At 41.6% G+C, this 22206-nt stretch overlaps 1 protein-coding gene across 2 annotated transcripts in view; it reads left to right on the top strand.

Moving 5' to 3' along the window:
• Positions 1-22206, top strand: part of MOGAT2 (monoacylglycerol O-acyltransferase 2) — a 173713-nt gene that overhangs the window by 86622 nt on the left and 64885 nt on the right. For both annotated transcript variants that reach the window (XM_089677989.1, XM_089677988.1), the window contains exons 3-4: positions 17324-17528; positions 20869-21043. In XM_089677989.1, coding sequence (XP_089534115.1) covers positions 17324-17528; positions 20869-21043 — 380 coding nt within the window. The remainder of the gene's footprint in view (positions 1-17323; positions 17529-20868; positions 21044-22206) is intronic.

The raw sequence follows: 22206 nt of genomic DNA, 5'->3' as shown, positions 1-22206 counted from the left end.
TCTTAGATGGGACCTCAATGAGCACATTTAGAAGTACAGCTGGACCGCCCGAAGGACAGCTGGGGACTTCTCAACCCTGGACAAGAACAGGGCTGCCTCAGGTCCCAGACTATTTATGCACTCCTCAGCCACCTACTGGACATCCTTCCCCAGGGATTGGCCAATACCACAAAAATGTTCAGGCTGTGGCCCTGCCTCTTCCATTCCACTACATCGTAGAATCCTCCAGAAGACAGGAGAAGCAGGTGCACCCACAGCCAGTGAAGCCTAGAACATTCCAAAGCAATCAAAAACTGTTCCACTGATTACAGGACAGCTAAAAAACACTAATTCTACCTAGCCTATCTAGCAACCTATTTAGGAGGGTGCTACATCCCTTTCCTTTTCCTTTTTTTTTCACTTGACACCCTACCCCCTTCCTTTATTCATGTCAAGGCAGGGATTATGCTCATGTATCCTCCTGGGATATCCACGTCAGATATCCTCGGAGGCATCAAAAGCAGCTGAACAAGGAGGGATCTGGTGGTTCATATTCAGAAGACCTTGCAAGAATCAGGGAGAGACAGACAGCTCCCGAGGCTTTTAGAGTGAAGGTGAATACAACATGGAAGCATTGGATTAGTTGGGCACGTGAGTAGGTTATTTGAGGATAATCAAGTGTAAAAGGTTAGCGGGGTACAAATAAGAATGAACATAGGGGATGAAGATCCTTTTTAGAGTCAAGTACCAAACAGCTCTTTTCGAACACCTTTCCATAATTTTATGAACTATGCCTGATAAAAAAAATGGACTGGGGAATAGTAGTATTGCTTTGGACTGATGTCTATGCTGATCAGTGTTCAGACTGAGATTCAGAATACTTTAATAATCTCAGCAGGAAAGAAGCAATCATTCTTGTCCTCCAGATATAATGCTGGCGCCACCAGTGCCTGGATAGAGCTTAAAGACCAATTTCTGAATTAAAAAAAAAAAAAAAAAAAAAAAGTGAAATTGCCCAGCTTCTATGAAAATAAGCAAATTTAGTTGCAATATTCACCCTCTCTGATGTTGTACGTGGCAGACTTCCCTTTACCTGTTGCTGCTCTTCTGGGTTGAATGACTCCCAGCATTATTCAGCCCACTTTCTGTGAGCCTAGGTTGTCATGAACACACCCTCTCCCGGATGTGTTATCATGCCATCCTGGGGTCGCAGTATTGCTGATCTATGAGAGTACTGTACAGTGCGGCTTAAAGAACCACCCAGCACCAGAAAGCGGACCATGCTGATCACGTGACTGGCTAGCAGACATCTGTAAAAATGCATGCATTTATGGAATAGTCATTCTACAGAATAGCTATGCAGTGGCCATGTTTTGCTTTTATCATTTGTTTAGGTTGAAAATCTGTTCTAGCACCATGGACAGTTCAGCCTGATTCCTTCTGGTATCAATGTGTACACTAAGGTGCTCTCAGCATTCCCTAAACCTCTCTCAGCATTCCCTAAACCCCTCGCTATTCTGTCTTCCCCAAATGGACCTGTCCTACCACCAGATCCTCCACAGTGCTAGTCCCTGAGTGGATCTAGACTCCTGCACCAGTGTTTACTTGCTCTGCTTGGTACCTTTGTATTAAAAATACACATAGGAACATCTGTGCCAGGCTTGCTCCCTCAGCAGTCTCACCAACAGATATGCAAGTAGTGAAGTAGATAGAGATATATATATATATATATATATATATATATATATATATATATAAAATATATTTGTTTTTTGTTTTTTTTAAATCCTAAAATAACCTTTATTAAAAAATAGAACCAAACCATTGCCATACAAGACATTATAGCTCAACTCACCCTTAAGGGTGTGTACAGAATTAAGACAGCCAATACAGCGACAATTTTCACATGGGAATTGTACATCAGCATTGTTGAAATTAGTTCACAATCACTTAGACTGAGCCTAGTCTATATATAAGCAAGATGCAGAAGTGTAACTCTACCCAGAGTGACTTCTTAACAACCTATCCATTATTCGATCCATAGGAGCCAGGCCAGGAAACCTTTAGCCATGAAGCGCATATTTTTTCATATTTGTTTGGACATATTCTAAATGTGTAAATTTAATGTAACCACTCATGTTCACCCATCTTATTGCCTATTCCTAACACTTATCCCCACACTTACTCTAACCACCCCCATCCTTAGCATTTAAAGGCCAGCCTCATATTTGTCAGAAATATTTAGCAATGAATTCCCCAACTCCTAATCAAATGAAAAAAAAAATATTTCACTGCAATACTTAATGCAGCAAAAGAAGCCTCACAAACCTTCACTATAAATAATAATAAAGTCCAAAACAAAGTCCAAAGTAGTAAGATCTTCCACCAAATTATCCATTTGTACCACCAAATTATCCACATGTCCCAATGGCTCTGCACCAATTTCTTCTATAACTGATTACCTGTGCTACTCATGCATACACATCTCATAAACAATGCATGCTCCCCTACAGACTAGACCCTGATGGCTAGTCAACGTTCACATGCGCTTGTGCCCCCTTCAGGGGCTGCAAACAGGATGGCTGCAGATTTACTCCACCACAGATGGCTCCCACCAGGGGCGGACTGACCATTTGGAAACTCGGGCACTGCCTGAGGGCCCGGGGTCAGTAGGGGGCCCCATGAGATGCCCCTGGTACCTTTTTCATAAGCTTTTTTGAGTTTGGGCAAGGACACAGGGGCCCCATGATCCCCTATTGCCCGGGGGCCCCAGGAGTTGTCAGTCTGCCCCTGGCTCCCACTGTTTTACAGATCCTCCACTCACATATGTGTTACTTTATTCAGTGTGTTATGAAAATATTGGGAACACTGGGAGCAAAACTTGTTGAGAGATAAGGGGTTTACCACTCAACAACTGATAAGTATTTCTGCCCAGGCCCAGACTGGCAAAAAAATTAAGCCTGGGCATTTTGGACTGAGCAGCCCCAACCCGGAGGCACTTTCCTCAGAGCCTGGTGGTGGAACTCCAGTTCCGCCACTAGTGTCAGTAGGTTTTTATTTAATTTTTTACAACTTTCTATTTTAATATTTTTTTACTTTTTTTTTTGTGGGAGAGGAGGGAAAAAAAAAAGGAAGGAGTGAAAGAAAGAAGAAGGGAAAGCAAAAAAAGGAAGGAGGGAAGCAGAAGAGAGAGGAAGAAATGAGGGAATGAAGGAAGGGGGGAAAGAAAAAAGTAAGGAAGCAGGGAAAGCAAAAGGCAAGGAAAGGGAAAGAAGGGAGGGAGGGAAACCGGAGATAGAGGGAGAAGTATAGAAAGAAAGTGAAAAACAGGAGGCAGAGAAGGAAAGAAAAAGAGAGAGAAAGAAGGGCGGAGAGAAGACACAAGGCTGCCAGGGAGTGTGGGCCAGGCAGACAAAGGAAGGGGAGGGAGGAGGAGGGGCAGCTTTCTGTCTCCTTTCCTGTCTGTGGTGGGCAGGGAACTGTCAGAATATGCTGACAGATCCCCCGCAGTGCTGTAGGAGATGGGGGGGGTGGCTGTGGGGTGAGACCACGGCAGCAGGAGATGGATAGGAGGGACAGCCGGGTGGCACACAGAGGAACCGAGAAATGCATGGTCCGGTTACTCTATGTACCGCCCCTCCTATACAGGCAGCCCCGGCCCACTGGACAAATGCCCAGTGTGCCCTATGGCCAGTCCAGACCTGTTTCTCTCACTCACCAATCTATTCATTTTGATCTCATAGAAGGTTTTAGACATGACAACAATTACCCTGCCCCCTGTAAGTTCAAGTTCAACCAATTCTTTATCCACCCAATGCGGATAACAAACATATAGAAGTCTTCCACAACATACTCCTGGGGGAATTGGATATGTAAAAAATGTGTAAAAATACAAGACCCTAAGTACATTAAAAGAGGTATTATTGAACTGGGGTATTGTTGTCATGTCTAAAACCTTCTATCGGTAAGAAACAGATTGGTGAGTGACAGAAATACTTATCAGTTGTTGAGTGGTAAACCCCATACCTGCCAACAAGTTTTGCTCCCAGTATTGCCAATATTTTCATGGCACACTGGGAGGCGGAAATGGTCTTCTAGGATAGGCTCAAGCAAATATTAGGTTTATAGACTATCTGTTCCTCATCTGGAGGGGGGATGACTCCAGCCTTCTGAGGTTGATGGAGAAGTTGAACAGTAACAATAAGAATATTGTATTGACCTGGCAGATGAGCAGTGATAGAATCTCATTTCTGGATTTAGATATCTCCTTGGAGGGTGGTAGATTTGTTACCAAGAATTTTTTTAAACCTACCGACCACAATGGATGCATTGCAATTGATAGTTGCCACCATAGAGGCCAATTCATGAGGTTGTGGAGAAATTGTATCCGAGATGGTGATTTTTTTCAAACAAAATGAAATCTTGGATCCTCGGTTCATTCAGAAAGATTATCAGAGTAATGTCATTAATGCAGAGATTGACTGAGTTGCCAGGATGGATAGAAGTGACTTGATTAAAGACAGGGACTCGCTACAGAAACTAGATGGGGTGCTCAATGAATTTAGGATCCTACTTGATTATAATGTTCAATATAGGAAAATGGAGAGTAGTATCATATTGGAATATTCTTCTGCAGTTGTCCCCACATCCTTTGTGTACAAAAAAGCTCCATCTCCACGAGACAGGCTGTCTCCGGGGTGAATAACCTCCCCCGGGGTGTAAAAAGGAGAATAGCCTAAGATCTTTTCTAACAGGATTCTATGCGTGTGGTTAGTGTAAAGGTTGTCGGTCCTAGAGGGCTAATAACAGGAGAGTGAAAGAATTTGTAGCCAAATCCATGGGAAGGAAGTACACATTGAAACTATTCATAATGTGCAATATTAAAGGGCTTATTCACATGCTAGAATGTCCATGCTGCCAACAGTATGTTGGCCACACTTCCAGACCTCTTCATATGCGTATAAGGGAGAATGTAAATAATATCAGAAAAAGTGGAAAACAAAAAGTACAGTGTATCGAAACATTCCAAAGATCACCATAGTACAGGTTTTAGAGGCCTGAAATTTTGGGCTATAGAGCAGGTTCCCAAACATTGGAGGGGTGGTCACCATATTAGGCAGATGAGTCGTGAATCGTACTGGATTTATGAAACCAGATCCAAAGGCTTTAAATATTGATTTAGACCTCAACTGTTTCATCAGTGATGCCTGGCAATTCCTGTTCTTTGATCCTAGAAGGGATAGGTGGGGTTCCTTTGCTTTAAGACTTTTTTAAATGTATGTTAATTTTATATGGAAAGTGCAATGTTTTTGCTTTTAATATGTAATATTATAACCTATTATGCGTTTAATAATGTGCAGCTCTTTCATTTAAGTGGCGGGATGGCCAATTTGTATGATTGAGGATTAGAGTATAAAAGTGATTGTTTACTGCTCACGTGCAATATATTGTGTCTGTACTGGTTTATGTGAAGTCGCTGGAGACTGGAGTGTTTATTTTTGTCTTTTTGTTTGGAAATTTTAGACTACCTTTATGACTTTGTGTTGTTTATGGGAGCAAGAAGTAGCTGTATTTCTTGTGCTGGGGTCAGATTTAGTTGGATCGACCTTTGCAGTGTCATTTATGGTCACATAGGGACCCCTGCAGTATAATTTCCTGTCATATGAGTCTCAATGGCTTCACTTCCGGTTCAGGAGCTGCCCACGATGTCACTTCCAGTTCACTGGTGGTTGCTGTGGTAACGGCTTGGAGGGTATATAAGAATATCCTGCTGGCCTGCTCTGGTCCTACTGAGGAAGCCTGTTGATTGGACGTAACACATATGGCGGTGGAGCAGGGTCAGTTGGCAGCCATGTTGGCAGTGGAGGTGGTGAGACAGAAAGCTGACTGTGTTTGATATGTTCTGTATATAGCACTGTGTGTGCACTGACTTGTGGGTATCATTTTAAATCTTGAAAAAAATGTTTCTACTGTACGGAGAGCCAATATCAGTCCTATTCTTCTTTCATGAATGAAATAATGCTTCTTATGTGAGAGGAGGATCTGTGGAACAGTAGGAGCCATCTGTGGTGGAGTGAATCTGGAGTCATCCTGTTTGCAGTCCATGAATGGGGCATGTGACCCTTGAGTAGCCATCGGGGTCTAGTCTGGAGGTGAGCATATATTGCATATAATGTGACCAGACTGAAGACACCTGAAATAAAGTTAGCTAGAACTGGGCTTTAACATTTTCCTTAACATTGGAAGTTTGCCCCCAGTACCTCAAAACCCCACGGTTCAAGTGATTAGGTAAAAGAAAAAAAACCTCTGTTCAAGTAAGGTATCAGGAATCGGCTAGCCTATTGGACCTAGAGACAACCTTCCTAGGTAAAAAGTAGGCATTGGGAGGAGCCTATTAGCTTTACCAGACAGTAGGTAACATGAAGACCAGATGGTTTCTGAAATAATGGAGAACATTTTTCTCCAAAAGCTGGTGAGGTTTTTACAAGCCCAGGAGATGTAGATAAGGTTCCTGACCTCATCACATCCCTTCAAACAAAGTGGGGATCTGGATGTAGAAAATTGTGAAAGTTGGTATGGTGTTGAGTACCAGTGGATTATTAGTTTTTGGGTTTGTTCCCAATATGCAACACGATGTGACATTAAGTAGTTGCATTGGATGGCTACCAACCATTGATTCTTGGAGTAGCATTTATGTAGGTCTACTTCCCATTTGAACATGGGATGATTTTTTTGTAGAATGTCAGTTTGTTTTGTAAGGCATTGTAAAAAAGAGAAATGCCTTTTTGAATGCCCTGAGGAGATGAGAGGAACGGCTAGATTGCTTCTGGAATCATTGTGTGTGTGTGGGGGCTAATGTTCGTTTTTGAAGTCTGCTTTAATTGTTCACTCAACCCTTAAAATCAAGATTATCATTCTACCCTTACACTTAAAATATTAAGTTTAAGTGTCATGCGGTTTGGTGGAGTCACTTGGGAGGAGTTACTAAAACCGAAGCGTGCAAAATTGGGTACGGCTGTGCATAGAAACCAATCAGCTTCCAGGTTTTATTGTCAAAGCTTAATTGAACAAGCCGAAGTTAGAATCTGATTGGCTACCATGGACAGCTGCCCCAGATTCTGAGTACTCCAGTTTAGTAAATCTCCCCCACTGTGTCACCAGAATGACAACTGACTGTCAGGTAAGACTGACAGGTAAGTCCCTCAGACAAATGGTCAAAGAAGACACATTGTAGTAGAGACAGCAGAATGATGGACAGCCCAGGGGTGGACTGACCATTTGGAAAGTCGGGCACTGCCCGAGGGCCCGGGGTCAGTGGGGGGCCCCATGAGATGCCCCTGGTACCTTTTTTATAGGCTTTTTTTGAGTTTGGGCAAGGACACAGGGGCCCCATGATCCCCTATTGCCCGGGGGCCCCATGAGTTGTCAGTCCGCCCCTGGGACAGACTAAACATTAGGCAAACTGATCCTAAACAGAATGCTTGAATCCATTGCTCTGTCTACTTGTCTGGAAGCTGCAATCATAGGTGCATTTAGCCAGATGACCGAGTCAGATAGACCTCCATCTAGATCAATTCACCCGCTGACCAGGAACAGGCTGAATGCCCAGCAGTCTAAATAAGCATTCCAGATTAGGATAGGTGTGTACTGCAGAGGCCATTTACAAACTATGTACACTTAATGGACCACAATTATGCAAATGCTCTATTCTGGTAACGGTTTGTAGCTAATAAAAAGAATTCAGTAAAATAATATTTCTTTTAATTCACATGCCTTTTATTTATATTTTTCTCCACATTTACACTGTCCGCAAAAGTGACAATGATCTATTATCATAAAAGTTGTGCCCATCCCTTGTTTAACTATTCCTCCACACACAAGGGACAAATAAAAATAATTTATGCAATGTCCTAAAATTGGATACAAATTCATACAATGTTCATCTATAAATATATTCATACACTAATAAAGTGAGTAAAAAACTGTCAAAAGTCAATTTTACTTATACTGCCCAGTAAATCACCAAGTGCTCCACTCCTGATCCTCTGAGAAATCTCTCTATTGACCCTTCTGTAAAGAACGAGTCAAAATGCACCTAATGGCCAACTTTTTTTGACCTTCTTGCTCTTCATGTAAGCTCAAAGGAAGGTTAAACATGCAAGAGCACAATCTTTTTTTTTTTTTTTTTTTCTAATACGTTATATTTACTGTAAAAGTAAAACTGAAGCATATGTCCTCCTTTTTTTTATTTTATTTTTTTTGGTACTTTGAAAAGTAAAGCTTTAAAACATTTGTCTTCCTATATTTGGGACTTAAGTTATCCTTCATCCAAGGTTATGTACAGTATGCCTCAAATCATTAATAGGCAGCAGAAGACAGTTGGGCACACAGGTGCTGTAGCTCACTTTTAGATGTCTTAGGGTCATGTTACTTAATAGATACCTAGGCTTGCTTGGGCTAAGCATTCATGCATAATATATGAAGATGGGCAGAGGAGAAAAGTGACATTTTTACTGGGTTCTAACTATACTATAGGGGTAACCAGGGGCGGACTGACAACTCATGGGGATCACGGGGCCCCTGTGTCCTTGCCCAAATTCAAAAAAGCCTATGAAAAAGGTACCAGGGGCATTTCATGGGGCCCCCTACTGACCCGGGGCCCTCGGGGCAGTGCCCAAGTTTCCAAATGGTCAGTCTGCCCCTGGGGGTAACAATGAATACCAAACAAGGCAGCACAGAGGCAAAATGGTTAGCATTTCTGCCTGGCAGTACTAGCGTCACTGGTTTGAATCCTAACCATGGCACCACCTGCCTGGAGTTTGTATGTTCTCCCTGCGCTTGCGTGAGTTTCCTCCAGGTACTCCACTTTCCTCCCACGCTCCAAAGACTTGCTGGTAGGTTAATTGCCTCCTGTCTAAATTGGCCCTAGTATGTGTATGTATGAATGTAAGTTAGGGACCTTAGAGTGTACGCCCCTTGAGGGTTAGGGACTGATGTGAATGTACAATATATGTATGTAAAGTGCTGCGTAAATTGACAGCGCTATATAAGTACCTGTAATAAATAAATAATAACCTGTCCCCACTACAGACTGTTGGTTAGATGGGTTTGTAGGTGTCATGTATATTGGTGGAGCCTCAGTGTCACCAGAGAGACACCGGACTGACACGCAGTTTAAGTCCTCAGACAAGGTCAGAGCAATCAACACATTGTAGTAGAGTAAGCAGGCTGATGGACAGACCAGGTACCTTAGCCTAGTGAATATTTGGCACCAATGGTGACAAAATAATAATTTCCAAAACTAATTTGGAAATTGCTTTATTCTCTGATCTCACCATCTTCTTCCTCCTCTTCTACTCCACGTATATATAACACATTATTACACCTTATTAGAACTTCTCCAAGATGTCCAGACCAGGGGCGGACTGACCCTTCGAGCACTCGGGCACTGCCCGGGGTCAGTAGGGGGCCCCATAAAATGTCCCTGGTACCTTCTTTATAGGCTTTTTTGGGTGTGTTTTGAGTGTGGGCAGGACACAGGGGCCCCATGATCCCCAATTGCCCGGAGGCCCCATGAGTTGTCAGTCCGCCCCTGGTCCAGACAATGATCCATCAATATACTCTTCTGCATTGGTGAGTTGCATGTTCGTGTAGCCATCCACAGAGACCAGATATCCCTTGTATTCCATACCCCACTTCAGTTTCACCATTACTGGCTTACCAGTAAGGCCATTAAGGAATGCTTTTGGGTTTAGTTGCCCACTCTCTGGTTTGTTTTTGTTCTATTATTTTTTGGTTACAGTGACAACGCCTATCTTTAAGCGGAAGGGTGCTGGTACATGCATATACACTTTTATCAACCTCAAATGTTCTTTTTCAGTGATGGACAGACCAAACATCAGGCAAACCAGTCCTAAACAGAGTCCAGTTTTTAAACAAATAGAGCAATGAATCCAAGCAATCACAGGTGTAAACCAGGACCAAAAACATTTAGACAGATGAGAGAGTCAGACAGACCTCTATTTAGAAAATCTCAGCTGCTAACCAGGAAAAGGCAGAATGCCTAGCAGTCTACTTAACCATTCTTGATTAGAGTAGGTGTGCTGCAGAGGTCTGAGCTGCAGTGCTTAGTGATGACCAACAGATGGCAAAGTCTCAAGGCTGATTGTTACAACAAGACACCCATAAGGGTATGATCTTGGCCATATAACTATAGTCTCATGTCTATGGGTAGTCATAGAGCGGCAGATGTCTGATTTAGATTGACAGGTAGGACATATTTGCTCATTCTTTGGCAGAGCCCATTGCTACAGTGTCTTTTGAAGGCAGATGGTCAGTACAGTAGTTGGCTACTCCCTTCCATATTCTCATCGAGATGGGTAATTGGACATGTCCACTTCTTATTGCATATAGGAATATTTTCTCTGTAGTTTTCATTATCGCCCTCTTTGGTAGTCCTGAAACCGTGTGGGGCAGTTGGCCAAGCTCATCGATCAAACTGTTTTTCTAAATGTCATACAGTATCCATCTTTGTATTTGTGCTGCATGTATCACAAAAAATGTAGTTACATCGTAATGATTAGTGGGGTCATATACTGTTTATGTTTTTGTAGCTTGCAGGATACAGAACTCGAAGAGAAGGCTCAGCCTATTGATCATTAACCAAGAAAGCTCTGTCATTGTTTTGTATATATCACCTATTGAGCGATATCAACCAGGATCTGTTTGCTTTCCTAGTTTGTGTTTAACTAGAATGGGAAGCATAAAGAGAACTGGACTTGAACTCAAGAGGACTCAGGTTCATGGTGAAATTGCCGAGGACACTGATCGCTTAATAAGCAAAATACAGCTTGGTGTAATAGAATTTGAGTAGTGAGGACATCCAAAATAAATATTTTATTTATGTATGGGGATCGATGACTCGGATTTAAGTTTCACGTGGGGCCAGATCACCACAGCTCCGTCCACAGCAGTAAGGCCCTGTTTATGCTTGCATTTGTGGGGTGGGGAACACGTGGTTGACCCATGATTTTACTGCTCCCCCTTAAGCTGCAAAGGCAGTACACTGGACACATGCCTCTGCACAACATATCCCACTTATTGTGTTTGGTGGGTAGTGCTGTGCCTATTCAACTAAATATGGCCACAAAGCAATTGCCCCAGAACCACATACAATACCTGTAATTGCAGTGAAATGGTACGGTTTTTAAATGATAAAGACCCCTTCCAGTATTTTTTGTGCTCACTAGTAGGAATTATTCTCTACTTATCTTGAAAATGTATCAGGAAGTAAAAAAGTCCCTACAAAATTAGAGGACTTCCCCAGACAGTTTCTACTGGGTTAGGTGTCCCCATTGGAAGGTATCGCCTCTTTTCCTATTCTGGTGACAACTGTAAAATTATGGTTTTCTCATCACTTTCTGTCTTGATGGCAAAAGTCACCAGGGCGGCTAGAGTGTGGGAATCTCCTTGACATGGACAGCCTAAAAAACCTTGTATATTAGTTCTCTAATGTGGTGTAATTTTTATACTTCCAATGCTATTGGATATTTGGTTGTAATTTTTATACTTCCAATGCTATTGGATATTTGGTTGTAATTTTTATACTTCCATTGCTATTGGATATTTGGTTGTAATTTTTATACTTCCAGTGCTATTGGATATTTGGTTGTAATTTTTATACTTCCAATGCTATTGGATATTTGGTTGTAATTTTTATACTTCCAATGCTATTGGATATTTGGTTGTAATTTTTATACTTCCAATGCTATTGGATATTTGGTTGTAATTTTTATACTTCCAGTGCTATTGGATATTTGGTTGTAATTTTTATACTTTCAATGCTATTGGATATTTGGTTGTAATTTTTATACTTCCAATGCTATTGGATATTTGGTTGTAATTTTTATACTTCCAATGCTATTGGATATTTGGTTGTAATTTTTAAACTTCCAATGCTATTGGATATTTGGTTGTAATTTTTATACTTCCAATGCTATTGGATATTTGGTTGTAATTGTTATACTTCCAATGCTATTGGATATTTGGTTGTAATTTTTGTACTTCCAATGCTTTTGGATATTTGGTTGTAATTTTTATACTTTCAATGCTATTGGATATTTGGTTCTAATTGTTATACTTCCAATGCTATTGGATATTTGGTTGTAATTTTTGTACTTCCAATGCTATTGGATATTTGGTTGTAATTTTTGTACTTCCAATGCTTTTGGATATTTGGTTGTAATTTTTATACTTTCAATGCTATTGGATATTTGGTTCTAATTTTTATACTTCCAATGCTATTGGATATTTGGTTGTAATTATGACTCTAAGAAGGGGATATTTTATTGATATAGAGATGTCCTTATGTTTCAAGGAGGTATTTTTGAACCCGCAAAACACACTGGCTATTCTTTGGAATGTCCCCATGACTTTTATTGGAATAAAGAAATATCTGGACTTTTTAGCAAAACCTGACAAAGGATCTATACCTAAGAAGAGTTTTTTTTCACACCACAGCACACAGAAAATGCATGCGTGTTGATGGGTTTTGGCGTGTTTTTCTATGCGCTGAGCTGTGTTCGTACCTGTGTTTTCTTCTGTACAGGTCACATCAAGAGTAAACATTTTAACATCTTCTCTTTTCTTTTATTATGATAGATGCATTGCATCAACGCTCATTGCCATGTGTTTGTGTCCATCAAAGAAAAATACAGATATGTTGCATTTTTATGCAACACACCTGTATAGTGTGAACAGGGCACATCAAAAATAATTAACGGACATTGTGTGAATGAGTCCTAACACTCACCATTTTCCTCCTATTGCAGCTGTCAGAGTGATGTGGGTTCTGGCACAGTAGTGTTCTGAGAAGCCTGCAAGTGCCAATACCATTGTGCTCATTTCTTCTGTTCCACCAATGTCTTCCCCAATATGCAGCTGTCAGTTCTACACTGCAGAGATCCATGTGCATCTCAACCAATTAGTTACATGTACTACAGCACAGCTAGCAAGGAGAACTGGCAGTTGAAGACCAGATATTGGAGCTGTGACAGCCATTGGGACTGCAGGGGACTAGAAAGGGAGAGTGCAATGCCCCGGTCCTCTGTGAGCTGCTCAGAGGTGGTCAACTACGCTTTATGTACCTCCTCAGACTTAGTTCCAATCGGCAATCTGCTCTGATGGCTCAGCTTTGCAGATTTTCCACTTCTGGAATATGCGCACTTATGCTAGTCTAAGGTTCCAGATTTTCAGAATGAAATCTGAAGTGCAGGATTAAGTAACACAGAAAGTTCAGGGGTCAGGAGTAAGTTACAGAGTTCAGGGGTCCTGTTTAAGTAACACACAGTTCAGAGGGTCAGGATTAGGTAACCCAGAACATTCAAGGATCAGGAGTAAGTACCATAGATCAGGGACCAGGGTTATGTAATGCACAGAAGTCAAGGGTCAGGATTAAATAACACAGAGCTCAGGTGTAAGCAACAGAGTTCTGGGGTCAGGAACAAGTAACACAGAAAATTCAGGGGTCAGAATAAGTAACACAGAAAGTTCAGGGGTCAGGAGTAAGTAACACACAGAAAATTGTGCACCAGAGATCAGTTACCAAGACTATGTAATGCACAGATTTCAAGGGTCAGGATTAAATAACACAGAGCTCAGGAGTAAGCAAAAGAGTTCAGGGGTTAGGATCAAGTAACACAGAGTTCAGGGGTCAGGATCAAGTGACGCACCAGAATTCAGGGGTCAGGATCAAGTAATGCACCAGAGTTCAGGGGTCAGGAGTAAGTAAGAGAGAAAATTCATGGGTTAGGAGTGAGTAACACACAGAAAGTTCAGGGGTCAGAATAAGTAACACAGACAGTTCAGGGGTCAGCAGTAAGTAACACACAGAAAGTTCAGGGGTTAGAAGCAAGTAACACAGAAAATTCAGGGGTCAGGAGTAAGTAACACAGAAAATTCAGGGGTCAGGAGTAAGTAACACAGAAAATTCAGGGGTCATAATAAGTAACAGAGAAACTTCAGGGGTATGGAGTAAGTAACACAGAAAATTCAGGGGTCAGGGTCAAGTAACAGAGTTCAGGGGTCAAGATTAGGTAATGCCATTGCCTTTAGTTATTCTTTAAAGTGGAACTTTAGGGGGATGAGCCTGAGCATGGCCCCGATAGGGAGCTCATGGTGAGCGCTCCCTGACAACAAGCGCTCCCTATGACCCACTACATATAGAGGCCCGTGAGACGGTAACTCACCCAGGGCTTTGGTGCTGTCCTCTGAAGGGTCCGACCTGAGAGCGGTGACCCCTCTGCCACTGTGTCGCTAAGCAGAGGGGTGAGCTGTAGGAGAGAGATGAGGCGTAGTACGAGGAGGGGAGACGGACTCCGCCGGAGCCCGGAGCAGTGGAAACCGGGTGGTCACATGACTGCCACAGAGGAGTACTGGGAGGCTTAATGAGCAGATGGCTGAACACAGAGGAGAGGGCATTCCATATACAGTGGGACTGCCCAGGACCCACAGAATTCCACAGGGGAGGTACCCTCCTGATACCGAACAGGCATTAATACACAGGAACACCTATTATCAGTCATCAGGGAACAGAGATAGGCCCCGTATCCTCATATTACACCTTCTATCAGTGATTGCACAAGGAGAAGACTTGACTGAGACAATGGAGAAATTGTTTAATACAATAATGGACAGATCAGCAACAGCGCACCTGAAGATTGGTAGAGTACACAGAATAGGAAGACCCCATGGAAGCGGAAATGGAAGACAATCTTAGAGATGTGATCATACATTTCCATTACCACAGAGATAAAAAGGAGCTATGAAGGAATATAAAGGGAAGATCAGTAATAATATGTCAGCAAAAATCTGTAGATTTGCGTCTCCATATTTTAATGGAAAGCTTGGTTAGAAGAGGAATGTTGAAACCTTTCTTGGAACAGATGAGGAAACAGAACGTACTATATAGTTGGGGATTACCAGCATTTTACATAGTTAGTTTGGCTGAAAAAAGACAAAAGTTCAACCATAGAAAAAAAAAAAGTTATAATCCTATACCCACAGTTGATCCAGATATGTCTAATAAGATGGAAAGATGGTTGCTCTGCAAGGCTGAGATTTCCAGAAGATTTGAGACTTCTCTGAGAGACTTGAATTACAGAGAATAGACGTTCCAGGCTGGGGAGAAGGGGGAAAAGAAAACAGGGTTACAGAATATGAGAATTGGCAGTTGACCACTAGGGGGAAAAGGCACCAAAGATAAAATAGAGGAGAGGGAGGAGGAATGAGAGACCAATCTTTTTTTTTTTTTTTTTTTTTAAAGAACATAGGGGGCCTCCCTTTTTTTTTTCTTCTGCGGTCTGGAGGGGCATGTGTGGTCGCAGCGCCACCCTAGGATGGGATCAACCGTGTGGCTAGGACCACGAATGATCCAAAGGCAAGTCAAGGGCCTAGGGGGAGTGGGGGTGGGATATAAGGTGGGAGGGAGGGGGGAAGGGAAATTGTGTAGGAGTTAGCTCCGTGTTCCTTTGGAGGGATGACGGTACTCTCATTGGAAAATAATATATATACACAGGAAATTAAGGAAGTTAGTTTTATGACCTATAATGTTAAAGGGCTGAATAGCCCTGGGAAAAGGCATAAAATTCTTAGAGAACTACAACAACGAGCCATTACAGCCATTACAGTAGCTTTCTTACAGGAAACCCATTTAATATAGGAAACAAATGTAAAGCTTTACTCTAAATACCACCCAACCTGGTATTATGCAGATTCACCAACTAAACTTGCTAAAGGTGTCGCAAATGGTATAGCAAAACATGTAAGATTTAAACTGGAAGATAAGGTGGTTGATCCTGAGGGGCGATTTCTTGTTTTTGAAGGGGAGATTACAAGAAATAGAGATACTTCTCTCCTGCACATGCAACGTCTTCTAGATTAGACTTCATATTGTTAGAACATAGACTCATGGAATCGGTGGTTAGAACAAATATAGAAGATACAACTCTATCGGACCATGCACCTGTCACAACAAAATTATTATGGGGAAGAGAGCAGGATAAGAGAAACACCTGGAAACTAAATGAGACACTCGTTCAGGATCACGAGACGGAATTAAGAATAAAAAAAGAGATCGAACAATATTTTGAAAGATATGAGACTGAAGGAGTTTTGATGGCCACGGTGTGGGAAGAACATAAGGCATACATCAGGGGAATTTTGATAATGATTAGAGTAAAGAAAAAAGGAATGGCAAACAAAAATGAATACACTTCTAAGTGAACTATACAAACTAGAACATTTACATAAAAAGAGAATAACAAATGAGATACAGCAGAATATAATAAAGAAGAGAGATGAACTATGTAACTTAATGGAGGAAGAAACGAGGAGAACATTTAATATGAGAGAGATATCAGTGGGGGAATAAACCTGTTAAATATCTAAGATCTTTTTCCACCAGGGAAAGAAAATATCTCAGGTAAATGGATTAGAAAAGGGGATGTACAGTTAAAAGATATAATGAAGGGAGAAGAAATATTGGGAATAGCACTAGATGAGCAGCAGAGAAAGAAAATATCTAGATTGACACATGGGGCTGTAGATATGAAAGTAGTGGAAATGAATTATAAATGTTTAGCTAGATGGTATATCACACAGAGTGTGGCACATAAGCAATGAGTAGATAAATCACCCCTGTGTTAAAGGGGATGTGAGAGTAAGGGCACAATGGCACATATTTGGTGGGAGTGTCCTAAAATACAGAAATATTGGGGGGAAATAATACACCAAATACAAGGGATTACTAAGGTTAGTATCCCGAAAGATTCAGGTAGGTCATGTTTATTTCATAAAACAGAGACCACTGTAGAAAAATATAAAAATTTGGTGATATATCAGCTTATAAATGCGGCAAAGGGACTCATACCTAAATTCTGGCTGGCACAAGAAGAACCGAAAATAAAGGACTGGATAAGTAGGGTAGATTGAGAGTTGGGAAGGGGGGGATTAGGGAGGGGAATTGTTTAAATGAAATTGTTATTTGCATTTGAATAATATGATAATGTATTAATGTTCAGTTAAAATATTGAAAATTAATAAAATATTTATTAAAAAAAAAAGATTGGGTAATGCCATGATGTTTAGGGTGTCAGCTCCTGGGGATAAATTAGGGGCTGCCCATTTCATGTGGATAGACCCATCACAACAGGGACTGTTGCTGGGAAATGGGGACAGATGGTAACCTTACAGTACTAGCATAAGCATTCCTGGCATTGTTCTAGTTTGTCCCAAGCTCTCTTGTGTTTTTATGCAGACTAGTGACCCTGACCTTTGTGTTTTGCAGTTAGTGAAGACAGCAGATCTCGACCCTCGACAAAACTATGTGGTAGGTTTCCACCCTCATGGTGTTCTGGTGGCTGGAGCCTTCACCAATTTCTGTACAGAGGCCACTGGGTTCCCTGAGCTGTACCCCGGGATTACACCATACCTGCTGATGTTACCCCTCTGGTTCAGAGCGCCATTCTTTAGAGACTACATTATGGCTGGTGGTAAGTATTATATGGGAATCCAACAGAGTTCAGGAACAGTTCATGTACATGTCAGGAGCTTAGAGGCCACAAAAGATGATTAAAGACTCATGACTTGTAGTGAAGCAGATGTATGGAGGACATGCATAGAACTCAAGGGCTGTCTACAAAGGCACTGCAAAGAGGGGCTTTTATACAGGTGAAACTCGAAAAATTAGAATATCGTGCAAAAGTTCATTTATTTCAGTAATGCAACTTAAAAGGTGAAACTAATATATGAGATAGACTCATTACATGCAAAGCAAGATAGCCGTGATTTGTCATAATTGTGATGATTATGGCTGACCGCTTCCATGCCACGCCGCATTGAGGCAGTAATTGCTGCAAAAGGGGCCCAAACCAAGTACTGATTACATATGCATGCTTATACTTTTCAGAGGTCCGATTCAAATGCACTGTCTTTGCGAACTGCTGCGCGTGCCAATACGTTGTTACCTGTACCTCAAATGTACTGTAGATTGGAAATGAAGTGCATTTGAAGGCACCCAATTGCATTGTATCACAGTACCATGCGAATTTAGTGTGCCGTATTCTTTAAAAGTAGAGCATACACTAGTTGTGGTGCAATCTGCTGCGATTTCAGCCCATTCAAATGGTACCATGTGATTCTGGTGTGAACCGGCCCTTAAAGTGTATGCAAAGCTGTTTTTTTTTTGTTTTTGTTTTTTTTGTTTTTTTTATAGAGTAGGAAAATATAGAACCACTATCTGGTTATACAATAACTTGAGCAGGGGCGGACTGACAACTCATGGGGCCCCTGTGTCCTCACCCACACTCAAACCACACCCAAAAAAGCCTATGAAAGGTATCAGGGGCATCTCATGGGGCCCCCTACTGACCCTGGCCCTTGGGCACTGCCCGAGTTTCCAAATGGTCAGTCTGCCCCTGGACTTGAGTCTCCATTAAACAAATATTTCCCCTCTTTCTGCCTCTGCTATGTCAGACAGGAAATGAGAGAAATCTTCAGCAGAGAGACAGACAAAAAATTTAAAAAATTGTCTGGGTCTCTAGTCTTCCCTGCTTTACTAAACAACATAAATCCGCTGCGATTTCAGCCCATTCAAATGTTGCCATGTGATTCTGCTGTAAACCGGCCCTTACAGTGTTTACAAAGCTGTTTTTTTTTCTTGTTTGTTTTTTTGGATAAAGTAGGAAAAAATAGAACCCCTATCTGGTTATTCAATAACTTGAGGCTCCAGTAAATAATTATTTCCTCTCTTTCTGCCTCTGCTATGTCAGACAGGAAATGAGAGAAATCTTCAGCAGAGAGACAGACAAAAAATTAAAAAAATTGGCTGGGGCTCTAGGCTTCCCTATTCTACTGAACAACATATTACATTTTATTGTACAGTATTTGGGTCCTAAGTGCAGGTGATTACTATTTAGCATATTACATTTTTATGTTGCTGTTGGAGAGTTCCCTTTACTCTCTATCTGATAAAACCGTTGTCACCAGACCTGCGTTAAAGTGTGCATAACGCACACTTTGGACTGCGATGGGCATCTGCTCAGCACTTTTTTTTTTACTTAACTACTTCAAGTCCGGACACTTTCACCCCCTTCCTGTCCAGGCCAATTTTCAGCTTTCAGTGATATCACACTTTGACAATTGCACGGTCATGCAACACTGTACCCATATGAATTTTTTAAAAATTTTTGTGAGACAGATAAAACTTTATTTTGGTGGAATTTATTCACCACTGGGAGTTTTATTTTTTGCTATATAAAGTCCAAACATTTTGAGAAAAAGGTTTTTTTTATAAAATTTTGCAAATAATCCTTCTTCATAAATCTTGGCCAAAATGTATTCAGCTATCTTTTTGGTAAAAAAATTAACCTAAATTAGTTTATAACCAAAAATTATAATTTTTCTAAAAAAAGTTTTTTTCCATTTTAATATATGTTTTTTTTTTTAACACTGTCACCCTAGCAGTACAGTGTCACCATAGTGACACTGTACTACTTGTGGGGGGTGATGAAGATTTTTTTTTTTTTTTTTTTACACGGATTGCTTTTACACCCATAAAGAATGTAAAAGCAATTCTTTCTAATTCTCTCTAGCTGCTTCACTTCAACTGCTGAGTGAGCTGTGATTGGTCACAGCTTGGCACATGGTACAAGGCTGTTGTGAATAGCCTTGTACCATGTGACCTCTGTGATCATTCACAGAGTTCACACCAGGGGCAGACTGACAACTCATGGGGCCCCCAGGCAATAGGGGATTTTTTTTTTTTTTTGTACACTGATTGCTTTTACACCCATAAAGGCTGTAAAAGCAATCATTTCTCCTTCTTTCTGGCTGCATTCTTGCAGCCATTGAAAAATACTGTGAGAGCTGTGATTGGTCACAGCTTGTCACATGGTACAAGGCTGTTGTGAATAGCCTTGTACCATGTGATCTCTGTAATCATTCACAGATTTCAAAAGTAGTAAGCAATGATGGCAGGAAGTGACATCTTGCTTACTACTATTCATGTGATCACTGATTGGTCAATCAGTAACCACATGATCGGGACCTCACACAGAGGTCCTGTACAGCGACCGGTGTTCCACTGTGTCCGAAGGACACATCAGGCACCAGATCGCGGTACCACGCGCTTCCCAGGAGTGCGCACATTCAAGAAATGCGGAGGCCGTTTATAAACGGCTATCCGCACCTGCACTGCTCCCATCCGGCTGTTTATGTACATGGGCCAGACGGGAAATGGTTAAACTTTATTTACTAAAATTTTACACTATTTAACTATGCAAAGCACATGTTTCAATGCATTCTAGTAAATCGGAGTGCACTGAATAGCAAAAAAATATGCCGTATTGTTTCAATTGACACCAGCAGCTCATTCGTGTATACTGAAAGAATATGACATAAGGGAAATTGCCTTTTCTATGCACTGGAACTGCACCGAGGGTGAATGAGCTTTAAAAACCCAATATGGGCTCCAATTCCTTCCCCTAAACTATGAAAAAAGGATTAAGGTGGACATACATTTTAAATATATAGATGGTCCATATCAAAATTCAGAGACCCTGTTTTTAGTCACCACATCAGACAGGGGACATTGTTGACAGAAAAAAATGAAATTCCATACATGAAAAGGATAATTTACTATAAAATGTAGAAAATCCTGCTGGACAGATTTATTATTAAAAAATTTGATAACATGCAAATCCCAAATTTGCTTCCTGATACCATTGTGTATTTTATTTTTCTTCCTCTGAATCAGCAGGGGCTTTGTATGTATGTATGTATGTATGTATGTATGTATAACTACCTATCCATATTATTATTATCCTTTCCTAGGACTGATCCCCTCTGACAAAGAAAGTGCTTCCTATTTGCTGAAGAACAAGAAGGGTGGAAACGCCATAGTCATTGCAGTGGGTGGAGCACCAGAGTCACTGGACGCGCGACCTGGTGCTTTTACATTGCTACTAAAAAACAGGAAAGGATTTATCAGGCTGGCAATACAACATGGGTAATGCTATTTAAAGTGTTGTTGAACATTAACAATGAACTTCTATTATTTGCTCCCTTTTGATCTCTCAAATACACAATCGAAAATGTTTTGTTTTGTCCAGTTAACTCAAAAATAAAAAAGAAAGCAGTCATCATGCCACAGAGTTATAAATCATTGGATTGGAAAAAGCCAAATATTGTACATGTAAATATGAGTATTCACCTTCCTGGCGGTATGATTATTTCTAGAGATGAGCGAAGTATTCAAAAATTCGATTCGAGTCGATTCGGCGAATTCGTAGAAAAATTTCGATTCGAGTCGAATATATTCGCTGTGAATTTAACTTAAAAAAGGGTGTTTCTAGGCTTCAGAGAGACTTAATATTAGTGCTGAACACTGTACCTTTAATTTAAATGCCCTTGGAGTCTGCTGGGGAAGAGAAATAATACTGTCAGGCAGTATGACATGCAGATGAGTGCCGTCGATCTTAGAATCACCGCACACTTCACTCATTTGGCCAGTCACGGGGCCAAAACCAGAGTGTGGAGCCACAGTGTGGCGGTGGAGGCAGCAGCAATGGGAGGCCATACAGCACCCTATGACAAAAATGGAAACCACCAGCAGTGTGAGGAGACCTGAAAGTGGCACATGGCAGAGTGTGGCGATAGAGACAGCAGCAATGGGAGGCCGTACAGGGACCCATGACACACTCTGGACCTGGCAGCAGCATGAGGAGGCGGTACAGGGGCCCATGACAGATTACGGGCCTGGCAGCAGCATGAGGAGTCGGTACGGGGGCCCATGGCAGATTACAGGCCTGGCAGCAGCAATGGGAGGCCGTACAGGGACCCATGACACAATCTGGACCTGGCAGCAGCATGGGGAGGCGGTACAGGGGCCCATGACAGATTACGGGCCTGGCAGCAGCATTTGGAGTCGGTACGGGGGCCCATGACACACTCTGGACCTGGCAGCAGCATGAGGAGGCGGTACAGGGGCGCATGACAGATTACGAGCCTGGCAGCAGCAATTTGGACAGGAGGACGTTCAGTTTCTGCACCGTCTGGTGCGTGCTCGCAAACTGTTGTCTCTTGGAAACGGATTCCAAGAAAGACTGCTGACGGAATCCGTGAAGAGGAGTAGCAGGAGAAGGAGCATCTGAACGAGCGGAATATGCCAAC

Source organism: Staurois parvus, unplaced genomic scaffold, assembly GCF_062004578.1.
Source record: "Staurois parvus isolate SC_StPar_1 unplaced genomic scaffold, SC_StPar_1.0 ptg000196l, whole genome shotgun sequence".
NCBI classification, from domain to species: Eukaryota; Metazoa; Chordata; class Amphibia; order Anura; family Ranidae; genus Staurois; species Staurois parvus.
This window is presented reverse-complemented; position numbering and strand designations above follow the sequence as displayed.